The 20,764-nt window shown below is 38.9% G+C and overlaps 1 protein-coding gene across 4 annotated transcripts in view; it reads right to left on the bottom strand.

The window, feature by feature from the left end:
• The window catches only part of OSBPL9 (oxysterol binding protein like 9), a 58,100-nt gene that overhangs the window by 22,965 nt on the left and 14,371 nt on the right, over positions 1–20,764 (bottom strand). For 3 of the 4 annotated variants that reach the window (XR_010722479.1, XM_066192808.1, XM_066192809.1), the window contains exons 4-5: positions 10,236–10,312; positions 687–782 (exon numbers count right to left, since the gene is read on the bottom strand). Coding sequence is in view for 3 of the 4 variants with exons in the window: in XM_066192808.1 (XP_066048905.1) it covers positions 687–782; positions 10,236–10,312 (173 nt within the window). In the remaining variant the exon portion in view is untranslated. Of the gene's footprint in view, positions 1–686; positions 783–7,946; positions 8,026–10,235; positions 10,313–20,764 lie in introns of those variants that run through there. The other variant, XM_066192810.1, reaches the window with a different exon arrangement.

The raw sequence follows: 20,764 nt of genomic DNA, 5'->3' as shown, positions 1-20,764 counted from the left end.
CTCCACCCTACCCTCCAACTGAATTTTTGCTGAATATCCCACATGCAATACTTGCACATTATATCAGGGGAAAAAACCCAACTCAGCAGAACTGAAGCAATTTAACAGCAATTTTAACCTGCTGAGTCATGGGAAAAAGGTGTCCTAAGCAGCAGCAAAAAGTGTTTTTCTCAATAAGGTGAGTACTGAGAGATACGACCTCAGTGTTCCTCGCATTCCCATCTACTCTTAAAATACAAAGTTTAAAAGAGCTGTATTGTACAACATTCCTACAGGATGTTTTCACTCGAGGACAAAGCATGGATTATCTACCACCACTGCAACAAAGTCTGAAACTATCTGCAACTGAAGTTACACATAGCTTTACAAAATGGTCCCAAGATAGATTCTAAAATGCTATGAGCAACACAGTGTTTTAATCATGTTTTAAAATGAAACTTAATGTATTTATCCTTGCCATTTCCATAAAGATTGTATATAAAGCAGAATCTTTCAGCCATTGTAAACCATTCTATATAAATCTGCCTGAGATATTCTAATTTTTAACGCCATTTTAACAATCCTAAGGGAAAGAGATTCTAATCTTGACTGACTCTCTGTGTTGAGCGTCCTTTCAAGCTGGCCTTGAAATCCAGCCTGACAAACAGACCCCCTAATACACTAAATGCAACATTTAGTTACCATACCTTCAACTGGTCTATCAAGATCTGTAAGTAAGCATCAGCCTCAGTAAGTTTCTTGTCAAAATCATGAACGCTGGGAACAAATCCTGAATCCACACCCTAGAAATAAATAAACAAATAAAAATCAAATATTTAATTACTGTTTCAGAGGAAAAAAAAGAAATACAACAACAGTATGGTTTTGCCTGCCATCTGACTGAGAAAATGCTGCCTTGCCTCTCATCCTGCCACGTGCAAACACAGGCACACAGCTGAACACATTTGGCTTCTATTTGCAGCTAAATCAGTAGCAGTAAATTGCTCCACATTTTCAGAGGGGGTATAATCATCAAACACCAGAGTATTTCATTACTTATGATTGAACAAATCCTCTTAAATTACACTGATTAAAGCTTCTTTATAAAATATAAAGGAGAATTCACATTTTTCTGAAGACTGTCTTGTGATTTCATATCCTTACATTTCAGCTAGGGAAGCCCAAATCATACGCAGTGGGAGAACTGCACTTTTCACATTTCAGACAATATTGCTCAACTCACAGCTCCCTAGTTAAGAACTGCTAAATCTTTCCTTAAATACCTTTGATCGGAAAAGTTCAAAATTATTAGTCCTGGTTGCCCTAGTTCCTTTACAGCTGTAATGATTTGCATCCTTGTCACTGTATCTGAATTTGGACATTTTGTTGCACATACACCACCAAGGACAATGTATCAGTGCAATGACAATGATTACTTTTATATTTTCTTGCTTGGAAAACTTGTTTCTCCTAATAATGTAACACCCAGAGCACACCTTTGCATGTAACATAAACCCTATCTTTAAACTGATACACCATTGATTTAAAGACCCAAACAAATTCCCACTGGGATACCACATCTTTAATTAGAGGAAAGAAAAGAGAGGATTCTTGATTACTTCTGCCTTCATGCACATATGCCATTCAAACATCTAAAAGGTTTATTTCTATAATACCTTTCATGCAAATGGAACAGTGAAACAAATACTGAAGCACACCCAGTTGGAAAAAACTGTACACTGTAAGATAAACATATAGAGGAGGAAAAACCCATGAAGGACAAAGAAGCAGACATCAGTTATAAGAGAATATAATCCTGAGAACACCACAGCAGTGACAACTTTGCTACCAGCCTCAATATTTTCACCTGTACTCTCACTGATTACAAACAGGACAACTTCAAACTCTTACAAAACCATCAACTGCTGTTTGAACTGCTGAGGATCTCAAGAGTCTGAGCATGTAAAGATCAACCAGTGGGGGAAAACATTTCACATGGAGGAAGATAGGCAATCTGTATTTGTAAAATTCCCCATTAGCGTGATGTTTTCCTTGGAATTGTTTCCTTTGTCAGAACAGACAATTTATCTTATTTTTATATGATACTGGGCCATCATATTAAGAGTTTTATTGATGGCTCTTTAGAGGTGTGAGCACTTTCATGCAGTAGTGGAATGACCTGCACAGTATCACACACAGCCTAAAACATAAACCCATCTGCTGACTGTAGAAAATATTATTCTTTACTCATTTGCTACAGATGGCCATTCAGATCTTGACAACAGCTCTACAGGAGTAACTCTATCCATACAGATGGGTTTGTAATCAAAAAAGATACTTCACCTGTATTAGACAATCAACACCAGTCGAATTTAGAAATAACGTTGTGAAACAAGGAGGAGGGAGGAGAAGATGAGGAAAAAAGAAACCATTTTGACTATGACAAAAAATAAATACAAAAAGCACCGAGTATAACAGGTTATCAAAAAAACTTATAGGCAGAAGGAAGAGCGCTCTCAACCGACCGAGCAACTTTTTATACTCTCTCAAACTAGTTTAAATTACACTGAAACTACATCTGAAATCATGTGCCATTAGTATTCAATTTCCTTGTTGAAAATGCAGTTGTCTGTACAGCTACCAGCCAACCTCATCTGTGCAGCAAATGGTCCTGCAAGCTCAGTTAAAAATTCTGGAGGTCACGTTTCATATAGCAAACTACATGAACAATACAGGAAATTTCTGCTGAAGATACTATACACAGAAATATAGTTTACAGTACATGTTATCTGCATGCTGCATCAAAATGGTGATTTTTATTTCAGTTCTCACTCTATGACTACTAATCCGTAACTATCTGGTATTTTTAGTGGTGGCTTAAAGATAAAATGCCATTCTTAAATTTCAGGCTCTTAGAACTAAGGGAAAAGCTGATCAAAACATTCAGTGTTACAACTGAGCAGACACCCACACAAAACACAGAGTGAAAATTGTAACCTAAGAAGTTCTATTAGAAAATTAAAACTTCAAACAAAGTAAAGAGAAAGGCATAAAACCAGGTATAGTGTCAAGCTGAACATAACAGAGATGAAACATGAGAATAATTTTTCAAAGCACAGGTACTTAAAGCTGCAGCACCTCACTAGTTTGCTCTTGGGTAAAGACAAAATTCGATAATCTACTCAGCAAATTTATCAGTCTGTGTTACATGAGATTAGGTTAATAATTTAAGTTCTCACATAGATTTAGAATTGAAAACCAGAAGATATATGGAAAAGTTGAGCAATACCACAGAAAAAACAGCCTGCATAAATAGCAAACAAAATCAATCAGTATTTCAAACCCAGCGGTAATTTAGAAAGAGGAGATAGATGAAATGTAGATTTGCATTTAAAAAATGCTTATTTCTTGATTTCTGTTCACTCAAAGCCACAGTAAAGGTAAAATAGGGACCCTTTCTCTCCTTCCCTGCCATGAAGGAAATGAGGCTTCGAAAGAAACAGGTGAGCAGAGTCACTAGAATGGCATTTAACAGCTTGGTAAACTTGTACATTAGGAATCTGCACATCTCAATGAGCAATCAAATTTTTATGAGGAACCTGTAAAATACGCTGCTCACCTATTCACAGGCTGACAAAACAGGTTGCCTGCAGATATTGTTGAACCTCCACCCTTGAAGGGCAGAGCTCCAAACTCTGGATTTGACCTTTGACAACCTGATCTAAAGTACAAGTCTGCCTTGCAGCGAGAAGGTGCTTGGAACAGGTGATTTCCAGAGGTCTTCTCCAGCTGAAGTCACCTTGTGATTCTAAAATAAGTAACTTCAAATTGTGGAGAAGAACAGGAATACAGACTTTTTCTGATCTTCAGAAATACACTGACTCTATCTTACTGTCAGGACCTATCCGAAGTAGTATAACTTGTTTTTCCATTGAGTAACTGCATCTATTTGTAAGTACACTTTATTAATTTCAAATAAAGACTCCGTGTTCATGTAAGTTTAAAAGAATTAACAGATTAAATAGCTGCAGAAGCAAGTAATTGAAAAATTTTTAGTCTGCTCACCACCTCCCAAACCAAGAAATTTGGTGTCAAAGCAAGTTGTTTGATGTCTGACTGCTCACCACCAAGAAAATCATACTGATAAGAACTCTAGAAAAAGGTACCATAGCATTCTTTCCCTCATCCTTCCTCCCTCCCACAACTTCTGGAATGTCCCTCCTCTTCAGGAGACAGCAAAAGCTAAAGCCCAGACTCTCCAGGGCACATCTCAATGCCAGTGTTTGCAGGAGGAGGCAGGGCCCAGCAGCACTGAGCAGTCTGAGGTGTCTCAGTGGGATCTCTGTGATCCTCAGTGATGTGGAATGACCAGACAGGATGATTTTCCTAGGAAAGGGTTTCCATGCTGGTCTCAAGTTGAGTTAACAATTCCCATGCTAACAGTCCTGCAAAATTATTCCCTTCATACACAACTCTTTTTTTGGAGGAGGAGGTAAACAGGAGGGCAACAACAAAATATAACTTAATTAAAAATACATATTATGAGCCTTATTTTCACTACAGAACTGCTAGCATCAAGGGAATTCCATGTTGTTTCCTTGTCCTCCAAATTAGAAGTCACACATATCTCTAATGCATTTGTATTCAAAACTTGTCCATGCTGAGAAGTAATTCAGCCTAATTTAAAGCAGTTCTTTCAAACTCAGATGGGATGAAAAGATTGCATCATCCTTAGAAGAAGCATACCAGAAAAATTCAACTATATTTCTCAAATAAAAGCATTACAATAATAGCTTTCCTGGGGGAGGAAGACAGAAAGTTGTACAGAGTGGAATTTCTTATCTTTTTGAAGACACTTCTACATTTTTCATCTAATTAAGATTCCAAATCCAACCAAAAATTCCTGTGTAAGTTAGTTTGAAGGAGTGAATAAGAATGTTTTCCTTTCATCCACAATATCTCACCAGAAACATATCCCCTGCCTACATCATGCTTGATTTTGATGAGCTGGACATTGCCTGTAAGGATCACTGATAAAAAACTGAGGAAAAAACAAGAAATCAACTTGTAAGCCACTAAACAAGGGCACTTTTATGGCAAAAACAACTCTATATTTTTCTTCTGTGAGATTTTTATGCAATATTTGAAGCTCAGAATGTGTCTGAAAACAAATATATGGGTTGTGGAAAGCATATGACTCTTCCAAACAGAATATTCCAATTCTTACAGGAAAAAAAAAAAAAAACACCAAACCACAAAATGCTTAGCAAAGACTGTGCAGCTGTAGATACTATCAGGTCTTCAAGGAGAACAGAAAGTTCAGAAGACAGAAACATTTACACACTGATGTAAAATTCTGTCTTTAAAGCATAGGTTACAATTCTGAAACCTCACAAATACTAAGTATAACTTAGAGTCCCATTCCTTAATCTTTATAATCTATAATCAGTGCAGATAATGCACATGTTCTAGGGTACTCAGGCACTAGCCTGATTATTTCATTAGCAAAATCTGAAAAGGGCAGCATGCCTGCTAACCCTATGCCCTCCCACCAGCACTCGAAAAACATCTACACTGGATATAGTCTTAATCTAAAAGACCCTGGGTTTAGTTTTATACAAGAATTCTTGACTCAAACTAGAAGCAGCACTGAAAAGCCAATTAATAACAATACAATATACTTTAGAGTGTAATATACTTAACAGATAAGAAAGTTTTACTCTACCTTGTGTTCTTGCTTGCAGCTTTAGAAAGGTCAGAAAAAATCCTGGTTAATGCGACACTAAGTGAACTGCTATCAACATTTCATAAACACTTTGCACTGCCATAAATGAACGGGAAACAAATCAGTTCTCCTGCTGTTTACTCTAGCCTTTAACTTCTGCTCTTTCTTTTGAGTCAGCATAAACATTTACCTTGTCACATAAACAACTCAATGTGGAAACTAATCAGGTTAAAAATAAACTCAGAAAGAGAGAGCAGCAGGAAAAGCAATTTTAGGTTCCAAATTCTACCCTTCTTGCCACACTGCCTCTTCCCTTTTGCTAGGAGAAGTGAGACAGGACTGCTTCCAGCAGCAGCACCAACTCCTATATTTTGGTGAAGCCACGGTTTAATTCAGTGTTTAAGCCATTGTATCTACTCTTCACAGCAGCCAGCACAGACCCACTTATTAGAATCAAGTTTTCTTATCATTTGCTACGTAAGAAGTAAGCATCTTGTTTAAATTATGGAATTATCAACCTACAAACCAATTAATTTTCATTTAATCCCTTTCACTTCTGTGGTGGTTAGAAATGGCCCACCTTTGTAATTTTGGTTCCTTTGTCTCTACAGAGTCCACTTAGAGGATGAAGTAGTTGAGCGTAGATCAAATAAGGAAGTTACTGTGGTCCTAAAAGACATGAGCTATCCATTATAACTCATGAGACAATTCCAGGGCCAAATCCCACCGCCCAAAAGTACTTGTAGCACTAGGGTGCTGCCAGGGTGTACTTGACAGACAGCAAGGAAAGCAGGACAATTAGAGGCACATGCCCTGTCTCAATGGAACTGCTGGCTGACACAAGATGCTGCTGAGGAACTGAAGAAAATGTGAGACCACTTATCTCCCCACACAAACACGAAACTTTAGCCGCAATATGTCTTCACCCCGTGCACAGCCTCCCCCTTAGGTCCTGTGGGTATGAGGCAACTGCTGTGCTGCCCTGCAAAGCCACAGGCCTGCTAATGTCACAAGGGTAACGATTTGGGGGCATAAGGGAAAAAACGCTGGGGGGTTCAGAATGGCATTTCCAGTAGTATCACACCATCTGTTCAATGACTTTTCCACAGACAAAGCTAATGGCAGAACTACGTGTATTTTTAGCAATAGTTTTAATACAAGCGCATGCAAAAACACAGCACACTTCAGTTTCAAAACTCAAACGAATCAGGCTTCAAGTGCATCTGAAAGTGTTTCCTCCCTATTGTTGTTCCCTTTGGATACAACAACATTACTAATAGTCAGCCCTCTGGACAGTTTGGGTCCCTTTACACATTCTATGTATTTATGACTCAGTTCCTTGACTGCAGCTCATTTTAGGCTGGGGGGAGGGGGCAGAAGAAGTGTTTTATTCTGTGTTTCAAAAACACTTCCATTATAAAAACGTGAAGGAGAACACAGCAGAACATTTAGGCAAAAATAAAACCAGCAAGATTTAATCAGACTAGACAACACAAAGACACCACTTCACCTTTCCACCTCGCATTAACTCGTAATCCTTCCTGATTTGGTTCACACAACACACGAACCGCCTGGGGTTTGGTAGTTTCTCACAGCTCAGATGAGTTTTTGGTACAGTGAAGTTAACTTTAAGTCTGACTTTCAAACTTGAACGCCCCTGTACCAGCACAGGCAGACTGAAAGCAGCATGGAAATATGAAAAAAAGACTCTGAAAAGACACAACATTTTGGGCAAAACCAGATGCCTAAAGGTTTTAAGTGACTGTCAACCACATGTTTAGTTAGCGACAGAAACTAAGAACCTAAGAAAATGCCTATACAGAAAATAATCTCTGCCGCGGCACTCAGACCCCGCCATGCCGCTGAGCCAATAATCCCCCAAAGAACCCGTTTGACTGTTTTGTCCGAAGGAAAAGGAAAGCGAAAGAACATCAAGCGCATGAAGCGCCGTTTTGTGCAAAGGCTATCGAAGCCAAGGCGTGTCTGTGTATCCGGATAGCAGCATCCATCCCTGCGGGCGCACGGGACCTGGCAGCACGGGAGTTCGCTGCTGCCCGGAGCCGCCCCGGGGGCTCCGTGCCCGCGGCCCCGCTCCCGTCCCCGCCGTGCCCGGGCGGGGCAGGGCAGCGCCAGCGCCGCTCGGCCACCAAGGAAGGGCAGGGGCTCGCCCGGGGCTGCCCCGAGGGACACCCGCGGCCCCGACCCGCGGCCCCCCGCCCCTCCCCTCCCGCCCCGTACTCACACCGGCCATCCCTCGGTGCTACGAGCGGAGCGGAGGAGCGGGGCTGGCCGCCCGCCCGCCGGGCCCCGGCAGCGCCGCCTCCAGCGGGGCGGGACAGGGCGGGATGGGAAGGGCAGGACCCCCCGGCCGCGGCCCCGCCGAGCGCGTCACGAACAAGGCGAGCGGAGATTGGAGCGGGGGCGGCCCGGCCCCGAGAGCCGCGGCCAGGGGAGGGAGGGGAGAAGCCCAGCAGGGCCTGGCCAGCCATGGAGGCGCGGGGCTGTTTCTGCCTGCGTTTACCCCGCGCTCGGCCCTGCGAGCATCCCCCGAAACTTCGACCCCTGTTCGTTCAGCCCGCACGTCCCGCCGGTGAGGGTGAACAGGATGAAGACCACACTTCCCAAACCATGAAAGAAGGAGGTTTGGCAAGGAGGTGCAGTCGTGTTTCATTCTTAAATCAGCGCCTGCCCAGCAGCTCCAGTGGCAAACCTTGTCAATTCGTGAACGCTACTCCACCGACTCCACAAACAAGGGCCAGAGGCTAAAAGGTTACGTGACCCCTACACTGAGGAAGGTTCTTGAAAATGAGTGGTGAGCACACAGCAGTGGCCCACGAAGTATTGCATTCAATGGTGAACATATTTACAAGGATGGAGGATATGGTTCTTGACACTCAATTCTGGTTTTTTAATTATTCCCTCAAACATTACTAGAGAAATTACTAACTTGGACTTTTTTTTTTTTTTCCCCCTGAAATATGCCTTACTCGTTTGAAAAACTCCAGGAACATGAACAGTTATGTAATGGGAAATAGTTCCATTATTAACTGCTATCATGAAATCTATTTCTGCCAACACAACTACACTTACAATTTCTAGAGAGCATGGAAGTGTATATTTTGATAAATTCAATGTATGTTCTGGTGTTGACTCTGTATCTCTATGTCATAAAAAGTCTTCCAGGTGGAGAAAACAGCACAGATTCCTTTTACTTCATTTCAGACCCTAAACACGACTAGCCACATTAACCTATTCACTTTCTAAGCTGAGGATGGGGAAAGAGGCATCCCTTGGGAGGGAGAGCAGCCCTTCCTCATCCACATTTGTTCCCGAGGTAATCCCTGTCTCCTCACATCCACTGCAGAGCGGGGTTCTTCAGCCCTTGGTCAGCTACTGTGTCCAGATGGAGAGATTACTTCTAAAGTACCCATGGCATGGTAGGAAGAGTAAAAAGCTGATTGTCAAGTGGGAATTTTTATCCAGGGATCTCCTATTCTCTAGAAAATTTGTAGTGTCTTTAATAGATGAAAGAAGGTTGAAACTCACTGTCTAACAGGTGAATTGACTGAGATAGTACATGGGTCAAGTTCAAGTTCAGGCTTGCTCTAACTCTTTAGATTGGGCAAATGTCATCTAAATGAGTCTTCATAGCATCTCTTTATGTGATATTAGAGATTTTACTCTTTCTTCATACTGAATCAGATGTTAAGAGACATAATTCTCTTGCCATACTATAAAAGCACAACCAAAGCTTTACTCAATACAAACAATGAACACCTGCTTTAAGATTTCTACACTGGCACCAGACACCTATGTGGTACAAACCAAATCCCTTTCATGAGAGTTGGGTTTCTCTCCAGGGCAAAAATAAATGTTCAGCAAGTCTTATAGACATGTCCAGCTCTAGAGCATCACCAGAAGCTGATCTTAGATCATAGAACCACAGAGTATCCAGAGCTGGAAGTGACGCCCAAGGACGACAGAGCTCAACTTCTGGAACTAGGTAACTAAAGCTAAGAACCATCTTCAATTCAACCATCTGTCTCTAGAACCAGAAAACCACTGATACAACTATTTACCATTTTTGTCATCCAAAAAGAGGTTCAATACTACTGCCTCATTTTAATTTCCAGGTTACGTGGCATACAAGCACACAAGAGGCTTGAGCCAAAAAGACTCCTAGTTTTAAACAATAAACAACAAATAACCCCCAACCAAAATCCAAATTAAACGTACAACAATAAATCAAGAACCTTACCATAAATATGCATTATAAATAAATATGAGTTAATCATAACTATATATATTATGAGTTAATAAAAGAAAGGCTCATTCTGACTTTTCATTATGGTAGGACAAGAAAAATGTGACACAGTTGAACCTAAACAGATGTTTTACTATATCCAATTGTATAGGCTATAGAACAGCCAGATATTATACAGGATGTGATGGATATTAGCAGTCATGCCACTGTATTTCATTGCTTTCAAAAAAAAAAATTAAAACAAGCGAAACTGAAAGTGAAACTTGCCTGAAGCTGGAGGGTATGACGGAGGATGGTGTCCTCTAAAGCGTGGATCCACTTCTCCCTCTCATCTGCATCTCGAGCTGAAAAAGTAGTCAAAAGATATTGTTAAATTACATGCAGTCTTATATACTAAAAGGCACAGGCAAACAGATCTGATGCCCACACTAAATATGGAAATTAACCATACTGTCTTTGTTAATCACCAAGCACAGAATTCCACAGTTGTCTTAATATCCTGTTTCTTCTGTGGTTAGAGCTCTGTACCTTGTCCAGCTTTAGAAGAACTCATACAAAGAGAGTTTGCATAGACATTCTTCACTTAATTCATTAAGCAATTTTAAATTTTCTTATTTACGAGAAAATAACCTGTAATAAATTATCCAGTAATTCTGCTTCAGTGTGGACATAGTAACTTTCAAGTACGGATTCATAATACAGGACAAACACCCCTAACAGATCACTGGTGTGAATAATGAAGTGCAAAGAATAATCTTAAATATACAACAAACATTAAATTGAAGAAAATCCTACTCTAAAACCGCTTTATTTCCCCCCTACCCCCAGTACAGACATGCCACTTTTACTGCACTAGCCTGAAAGAGTTCCTTGCTGTGCTCTAGAAGTGCTTAAAAAACAAAGGAGCAGAGTCAGTGGACTCCAGGTAAAGAAAAAAGGGAAAATTCCAGAGGCATTAAACAGACAGTAAACAAACTGGCCTGTAAACGGATTGAGACTAGTTATTAACAATTGTTTCTAGTTCCTCATTTAAATGGAAAATATGAAAAAAAAACCAGGAAGCCTGCTAAAAGCAAGGGAAGCTTAAGTGAGCTAGCACCTATTATGAATCAGCAAGCTGAGATTTCTATCTCACTCATTTTTAAGGAGTTCAGAGGAAATATCCTTAGGTTATACTGAAATGTACTCTCCAGCTCAAAATGCTTTGTTTCAATGTTCCCTTCCTCACCCTTTTGTTTCCATTGCTTTTATTTTTCAGAATTCTGCAGCTTAAACCTATCAGTAATTAAAAATGCCCCGAGTCCTCTGAATATGTACATTTTTCTAAACTCCCCAAAGACAACCCTTACCAATTTAAAGATAAACATACCACACTGTTTACTTCAGCACATATACACAAATTATGTCAATTTAATAAAACCATCAGGAAAGAACTGACAATGTATGTGTTTGGGAGAAATAATTATGAATGTCCTTTTAATACATAAACTTGCTCAGAGCCTAACTGATGAGGTGGCCTCATGAAATAGTGGGGCAAAACTTTCACTACACACAAGGTAAAAGATTGAATTCTATCTAGTTGGTTTTTTTCCTAAAAATACACATTTTTCCAATCTACTACAAGTCAATACTTACTCATTGTTCTTTTAAAATAGTAGAGTATGATCAATTGCCACAGGAATTTTGGCCACAATACCATTAACCTGAACAAATTAAAACTAGACATAAGGGAAAGTGGCGACCAAAATGCTTTCTGATGCACAGAGAAAGCCACAGAGCAAGAGGAAGAAGTTAAAGTAATTAAATGTTACTCAGAACAGCAGGTGACGTTCCTGCAGGAAATGCAGCAAGTATTAAAAAGCTGGATATGCCATTGTGATACACTCAATAGCACATTTGAAAGAACTTCTAACTTACAGGACTCTTCTTACTGGTGATCCATATTTTAACAGGGAAGCTGAAGCAGGCACTGAGGACAAGTTTATAATGCAGTGAAAACAGACAGGATGGAGGGACAGAGGCCCTGTGAACTCTGTCCAGTGACTGAATTACACTAAATACATTTTGCAGCAGGCAAATTACAGTTTTTCTTTTCACATTCTATACACACATACACACACAAACACTGGTTTTTTTTGCACAGCATAGCTTACACCTTAACACCAATTTCAATCACTGAACTAGCCAACTAGAATCAATTTTAATGCTTCTTAGTTTCTTTGGTTCTGCTTATCAAAACCAGGCCCCTTGGCCTAGTCCTGCCAGATATTATCAATCAAGTTTATTCTTCCTATACCAGTCACCACTAAACATATATAGCTACCTGTGTCATGAATCTATCAGTATTGGAAATGTATCAGTGGCTTAAATTTTCAAAGGTGTGTCCAAAACAACAGTGGTTAGCATTATTTCAGTGTGTGCAAGGTTTCTCGGGTTTGTTTTCTGTTTTTCTGTGGTGTTTTTTAAATCACCATCTTCCAGTCCCAAAAAACATCTTACTGGGAAACTGGGGTACTAGTCACTGAGGAATTCATGGGATACAAATATCCTATGTTGAAGGGTTTTTTTCCCACGATTATTTAAACTAAAAAGGAAACAATTAAGCTGCAGACCAGTGAATTAATCCTTGTACTGCAGCAGGATTCCTGTGATCTTCCATACTGCCAGCAAAAAGAGGTCACCGTATTAGTTAAACACTAATCTCAATATACAGTAGCCCATTAACAAAGGTTATCACATTCTGACTTATATCTGAACCCCCACAAGAATAGAGCCCTTAAAGCAACAGGGAAGATCCAGAAAACAACCAATACATACAGTTCCAAAATGAAACTGACTTTTCCATGCTCATTAATAAATTAAATTTTTGAAACTTCTGCTTCTCCAATGACCCCTTTATAGCTCTCTCTACCAGGGCTCAGCAGAGCAGGGAAAAAGCTGTATTTTTTCCTCATATATTAGACATTGCAATTTTCTGGCATAGCATGATCAATCCTTAGAGAGCACACATGAATCTCATCAATCCTGCTACTTAGAGAAAGTCTCGGGCATGATAAATCCAGGAACACTGCCATGAGAAGACTGCTTACTGCATGGAAACACAGCATCAAAACCTTTTAAGCACTCTCTGTTCAGGACACCAGTTTAATTCCAGACCATCTATCATCAACAGCAGATCCTCCTGGCTATTCTCCATAGACTGTTAAGAAAACCACGGAGAAAACCAGCAGGATGCAGTTTTTAGTAAAGCAAGATGCAAGAAAAGTTATATTAAATCTAATCAAAATGGCTGCTGTGAGATTAGGTGCAAGGAAAAGCTCCCTAATGGTAAAAGCAATTTAGAACTGAACAGCTGCCAAAAGATCACGGATGAAAAAAAAAAATCAATGGGAACATTCAAAAAAGAGATTAGTCGACACACTCAGAAAGAATTTATGGGAAAAACCTACACACAATGGTCAGAGATCATTATCTATCCATCTGTAGGGAAAGCTAAATTTCCAAGCTGGTTTTCATTTAAAGAAGGCAACTTTGGTCAAAGAAAAAGCTCTAATACCTTTTTACCTAAGAAGTTTGTGATGCACACTACCTAATTTCCACTCTGTATCTGCAGATGATTTCTTCAGCAGGTAGGGACAAGAATGCCCTGCTCATTAGTCCTGTGTCTGAAGTACCCTAAATCACTCCAATTTTTCCATCATTCGATCAGGCTCCATTTTAAAGTTAATCCCCTCTTCAATTCCTATGCGAAAGCTACTCCAGAATTTATTTCTGACAAAACATTTGGGATAAGGCAATTCTTATCTAGTCCAAGGAATTGCACTGGTGTTGTATTTATACAAAAAGAGAGGAGTATTATCTGGTCCCTCCTGGCACAAAACTTCTAAAAAGAGAAGAAGGACAAGAGAGATAAACGAGTTGCTTTTCCCCAGGCTGCTTCTAGAATAACAGTATTCCAAAAACCAAACAAGAAACACTGAAGGACACCTGGACATGAGAAATAACTGATACTTAAAAACATGAAGATGGTTCTTAGTCTGAGGGGTTATTGTGAGAGTTACCTGGTCAGCTGAAATTCAAATTCTGCTAGAGCATTAACTATCCATAAAAATAGCCATGCTATGTCTGCAGTTGACAGGGCACCAACAGTGCCTGCGTTTTTCTCTTATTTAAAGTGCTAGAATTCTAATTCAGTTTGCACTGCAATTTAACAGTGAACATTTGCACGTGAAAGAAGTTAAATCCACACAGAGCTGCATTAACACTGCTGTGTGCAAGAGACTGGAATCATTAATGGCTGAAACATTGCAATTTACTGTGATTATGTCAGTTAAGCTATTTTAACTTTTTTTTTTTCTTAGTAGAATTAGTATTTATGAGCTAGATTACAGTTTGTTCCCATATGCCTAAGCCCTCACTCCTCTGTGTCTGTGGTGCATCCTTTGAAAGACACCTGTATAATTTACTGTGACATCTCAGGCATATCTAAGACAACCACAGGGTACTTAACATGATCACAGTCCTATTTATGACTAGCTCAGAGAAACACACTTGAAAAGTATGTCATTCATTACAATGAATTTTAATATGATTTTTTTTAATGTGTATTTTTTGTGATCTGTCTGGTTGAGCTTATTCCTAAGATATTTTAGCATCAATCTTATACTAAAAAAAAAAAAAAAAATCTGAACTCTTTCCTGGAGAAGGTCCAAAGAAAGAAAGCAAATATTTGATCGAAGAGAAAAATACAGAATGAAAAAAATACTAAACACAAGAATTACTGTTTCTACTGAAGAATTTCTGTAATTCCAAAAAATTTTGGTTTAAAACTCCTTTTATTTTATGAAATAGTCCTTTATCTCTGAACTCCCCAAACTGGTAAATCAGATATGTCAGGGATTTTTAAAAGTTCTGTTCTATAAGGATAAGAAGGCAAATGAAATGTAACTACATTAGATGCTCTCAGCCACTATTAATTTCCCAAATAGAGAAGAAATTTTATAATTTAGAGTTCCTATAATATTTACTTTGCTGTGGAGAGATTATATGTGTTTATATAACGTATACCAAATGTTAAAGTACAGCATAAAACAGATTACTTTTTCCAGCCTAAGCTTGATAGCATCTAAAGATTAGATATAAACAAGTTTAACAACTCTGCTCCACGACACAGCATTTACCACCAGCATTTCTAGGTCATGCACAGCAGTACTTGGAAGACAGAATACACACAAAATATATCACCTCAGAATCTGCACACTGGTGCTTATTTTTTTTTCCTGTGTGTGTGTGCATCTACATGGCCATTAGGATCAAAGAAAAACCTGAAGAATTAGTGGGAAAAAAATTACTAGATTACTTATAAAAACACCATACTGTCACAAAGATAAATGCATATTTTATTTTCATTCACTGTGACCTACTTACAGGCAGAACTCAGTAAGAAGAGTCTATTACACCCACAGAGTCAATAGAGTCAATTATGCAGCCTTTATTCTGACAGAACTTCCACTGATTTGTATGCAAAATTCCTGTATTTTTTCAGCCAAGTGCAGAACTAACGTCGTATCTTTACACACAAATCACCAGATAATAGAGATGAAATCCTGGGTACACTGAGATCGATAGAATTTCTGCCACCACTCCCAATGGAGAGAGATTTTATCAGTAGTGCTCAATAAGGTGGAAAAGTCATGCATCACAGGACTGTTCCATGGCTAAATAAATTGCTATTTAAAGTCACTGAAGGCCTTTCAAATCGTAGAAAAACATGCAAGATGAAGCAGGGTTTCATACAAGCCTAGCAAAACACTGTACTTCCACTGCTTACAAATATCCTTCTAACACATGCAGCTCCCACATCTGGCAGGAGGTTGAATATTATTTCCTGTACATCTTCATTTTGGAGTTGTCACAATCATTATTCTCCCTCCTCCTAATCCTCCCCCTTGATGCCATTCTCCACCCACACACATAAATCAACCTTCCTTTTGTTCTGCAGGTGTCTGACCAGCCTGAGTTCCCCATCCCTACAGGAAACTCCTGGGCAGTCACAAGACACAAAGTCATGGCCAAACAAAAGGCGTCAAAACGTCTCCTGTGGACAATGTGTTTGTAAAATTAATCTGTGATCTAGAGAAATCAACTAAACTGTTCTTTTATTGTTACCTAAGCTCAAAAGCCTTTTTAGCAAGCATTATAATCAGCCAGGAACATAGCTTTGGGTGGAAACTTGTGTGACAAAGGAAGCACATGATCAAGGTTCTCTCTGGAAATCCATACATAATGTGTAATTTTGTAATTAAACATTTCTGAGTGTGGGACAAATCTGCAAGTATATGGTTTTTCACTAGAGAATAATACTTAAATATTAATAATAGCAACACTAAACAATATTTCATACGGTAGATTCTGTGGAAATGGCTTTTAGGGTATGTTTGCATTTAAAATTAATCATAGAAACACAGAATGGTTTGGAAGAGACCTTAAAGATGATCTCATTCCAACCCCCTGCCATGGGCAGGGTCACCTTCCACTGTCCCAGGTTGCTCAGAGCCCAGTCCAACCCGACCTTGAGCACTTCCAGAGATGGGGCAGCCACAGCTGCTATGGGCAACCTGTCCAGGGCCTCACCACCCTCACAGGAAAGGATTTTTTTCCATTGCAGATCCCACTGACAAAGGTCTGAAACTACTAAGGTTTAAGGTAGAAACCATATTTTGTCTTGAATAGAAAAAAAAATCAAAATAAAGGAACAAAAAATAACCATTTCTTAGCCAAAAAAATAAATGTAAATTTAACAGGTCAAACTCAAGGTTATTACTATTTGGAATTTCTTGTTAAAACAGAAGGAAATGAGTGTTGAACTACTCAGTATCTCTCCCCTCCTTATAAGTGAGACATTTTCTGGCCATTTTTCCCCTTCCAAAATACTAGCCATGTATCACATACACAGTTGAGATAAAAGATTCATACTGATGCCAAAAGTCACAATTTCTTCCAGAGGAAGAAAAAAGAAAACAAATCAACACATCACAAAGATACTGTTTCATGGTATTATTCCTTTGCTTCTCTCAAGTTTAACACATATTTTGAAATCTGCAGCTTCAAACTTAAAAACAGAAATCCAAGATGTGTTTATATATAACCATAACAACTGAGTACAGGAAGTCCCATTAAAAATGGCATAACCAGGGGGTGATTGGAAAACAGACAATTACAACACAAGATGCTGCTGGTGCAAGAAGGACCTGCATGAAACAGGAAAAGCACAACCATGCACCATTCCCTGCACTCTGATCACATGTTCCAACTACTCAAAATACATCAAGAGCAAAAAGGAGGCAGAGGAAAGAGAGGGGAAGACAGAAAAATCACTGCAAAAGCTAAACTTGGCTCTGGCTCACAGAGGAATTTCTGCAGTTGATGCCAGTCAGTGGAGGATGAGATGCAGCCCAGACCTGGTCAGGTAAAGGGAGGATGACAGGAAGCTCAGTTTTACTCTGATCATAGCTGCTCATCCTCCTCTGTAACATAAAAGCACAGTTGAGCATAGCATGGAGGAATTCACTGTTTCAGCATCATCAGGAGCCCAAAAGACCCAGGAAAATGTTAACTCAGGACAAACGATGTTGTCACAGCAGTTTTAGACATCACTGAAGAAACCAGCATAGACCACAAATTCACACCAAAATCCCTCTCCGGGCACTTTTCAATGCCTGACTTAAAAAGCTCTAAAACTTCTTGTTTTTAAAGGCTGCAATTTATGAATCGTTATTTAAATCAGGTAATGTGATAGACTTAAGTGCCTCTTTCTACCACAAGAGCAGTCAGCTTCCTGTCATCTATTTGGTGGACAATGTCAAAGATTTCTAGAAGACTATAAATATTGGCTATTTCTGCAAGTAATGTTGAAACACAGGTATAAAACCAATATAATTAATTTTGACACATAATGCAAATACTTAAAATCTCAAATTCTGATACTGCTGAGCAACTAAGGCTTTTGTAGCCCCCAGTATATCCTCAATAATAATGCCTCCCATATTAACAAAAAATCCTTGCTTTTTTAACATTATGGCAACCTCTTGCTGGGCACGTCTCCCTTTTTCCTCAGCTGGGATGGTGGGCAGACACAAATCAAGCTCCAAAACTGGGAAAGGATGGGAAAAAAAGGACAAATCTACCTTTACCAGCTGACAGCTTTCATGTAACAGGAGAGTAAGTTGCCCAGCAATATTCACGCTTCATTTCTCAGATACTTTTGTGGCAGGAATAGGAAAGGAAAGACAAAAGCTAAAGCAAAATCATCTCAGATCAATGCACTGGACTGCTTCCAATCTTTTCATCCTTTATTACACAAAACTGATTTGCCTTCCAAGGAACTGTACTGCAGGCTGTAAGAATAAGAGCTGGATTTTCAGGTAGGAATTTAAAAATCCATTTTTTTTAAAAATGTGAATTCTTTTTTCTGCATACAATGTGCATTTAGTGAAGTATTTCAGTCTAGATAGGAGCTATTATTGCTTCAGGTTAGACAGCAAATCAAATATCAAAAAGAAATCCAACAATACCCTTGCCAGAGTCTCTTGAACATCATGTTCCCACTCTTGAATTTAAGTCACAAGCATCCCAGCGAGGAGAAAGAACAGCTAAGTAATATGAAGGACTGAAGAAGTGAATTTCCAAATGGAAAGAGCTTAAAGTTTGATGACGATACGAAGATGTTAAAAGAAAAACAAACCCAACCCCCACAGTGTTTGAAAGTTATGGAACATTTAGAACAGGGACATGTACTGCAGCAAGGAAAAATATATTACCAAGAAAAAGCTTCCTGACAGGAAGGTAAATTAAACTAAAAGTATTATCCTAAATGTCTTACAGCAACTTGAATGGATTTTTGCATCTAATCTGAAAAAACCCACGAGGGAATATTTTAAGATCTACCTAATTCAAAAGCCTTACAAGCAAGCCATGAAACTGGATATTCAGCATGACCAAACAAGGGCCAATCAGGAGATAAAATGCATTACTTTTATATCTATTTTAAAATTTCTGAGGTCATTCTACCTCCCGTCCCCCTCCAATGCGAACAAGCATCAATATACCTGTATATAACAATAAAATACAGGGGAAAAAATCTGCTGGGCACTCTGGCAGAGCTTAAAGTCAAGCTGACAGTAAAAACAAAACATGCTCTTTGCTTTACTGCCCATATTTATTCAATTCACTTCTGTCCTTTATACCCAGGTGCTAAGGATATGGATCCCATGTGGGATGTACCCAGTCATCTTTCAAAACTTTTAATATCTTTGTAATGAAAACTTTTTTTAACTTTTACTGATGTTCAATACAGGGGTGGCCACAAAGGAAGCACAGCTGAGAACAGAAAAGTAGAAACAAAACATGAACTTTTCTTCTGAGAAAGACACAGAAGTTGCCAAAACCCAGTGACAGGCAAATCTTAGTGGGAGATGCTAGAGCTTTGGCACCTTGGAAACTCAGTTACACATAAACACACAGATATGGAATCAACTTCCACGTGAGAAGTTGGTCAGACAATTTTAAATTACTTACTTGCCCTTCATCTCATTACTTTCATCTCTAGAGTGTCAGTCAGATGTACAATTTTCAGCAACTGACATTAAGAAGTAATTAATTAACCCAGAATGAAGTTTTTCTTTCGTTTTTCATGAATTCAAATTCTATCACTAGCTGTCAGCAAAATCTCACTGAGGCCCCAGTACTTAAAGTCTGAGTGAATGGACAGCCTGAAAGAGAAACTGTTCCACTGCAGATGGGACCCCAACTTAGGTCAGGAGATCTTTGAAAGCTTGGATTTTTAAAGCTCTGTTTTTTCCCCAGCAAGGCTCCAGCTTGTTTGAATCCCTCTCTGTCCTTGAGAAAGAAGGAAGGCAGCAAGGAGGAAGGAGGGAAGGGACTGTAATTCCTGCAGTCTTCTCTTATCCAAGACTTCTTTTATAGAGGGTGAGTGAATTTATAGCTATGACTATCATGCAGAACAAAAGCTCTATATTAATCAGGTATTAAAATTGGGAAGGAATTAGGAATTTTGTCTGTTTTCTTGGATTATTCCCCAAATCTGCCCTATATATCCTATGTAGCCTCAGCATACATTTTGTAATATTTACATTATTAACCACTTGCCATTCATGACTGAAAGTGACCTACATTTTGCATATGTTAAAACCTGTGTAATACTGAATTAATTTAATACAATGTACAAACATTTGACATAAATACGACAGAGGTTGCAATGAGGTGAGAATGCATTTACAGTGGCTGTAAGAACTACATATATAGTTTCACAGACCTTTTTTAACACTGAAATATCACAGGACTGGTATCTTACCTGTCTTCATACATTTTTGCATTAAAACCATGTATATTAATACTGTGCTTGTATCATTATAAATTCCTGGGTATCAAGGACATTATCTTCATAATATGCTAATAGAAAATGCATAATACAGAAAATAGTGTACAATATCTTAGTTGTACACTAAAGGAGGATACATAAATCCTGGCCTAATATGAAATGCAGAGAACGAGAAATTACAAAGCACAAAATGTGACAATATTGCTGTTCAAAAATTATCAATATTACTTAGAGCAGAACATTACTTATGTCAAATACTATCAGTTTTCTTAAGACATCTAGCTACCCAAAGGAGAATACAGCACGTAACAAATCACTGAAAACAAGATGTATTAAAAAAGGTTCATCTTAGTAACTAAAGATCGGAGATTTCTAGATTTACCTGTATTAAGTTCTC

The sequence above is a fragment of the Chamaea fasciata genome, unplaced genomic scaffold (assembly GCF_029207755.1).
Source record: "Chamaea fasciata isolate MVZ Bird 193981 ecotype frontalis unplaced genomic scaffold, bChaFas1.0.hap1 SCAF_10, whole genome shotgun sequence".
NCBI lineage: Eukaryota > Metazoa > Chordata > Aves > Passeriformes > Sylviidae > Chamaea > Chamaea fasciata.
This window is presented reverse-complemented; position numbering and strand designations above follow the sequence as displayed.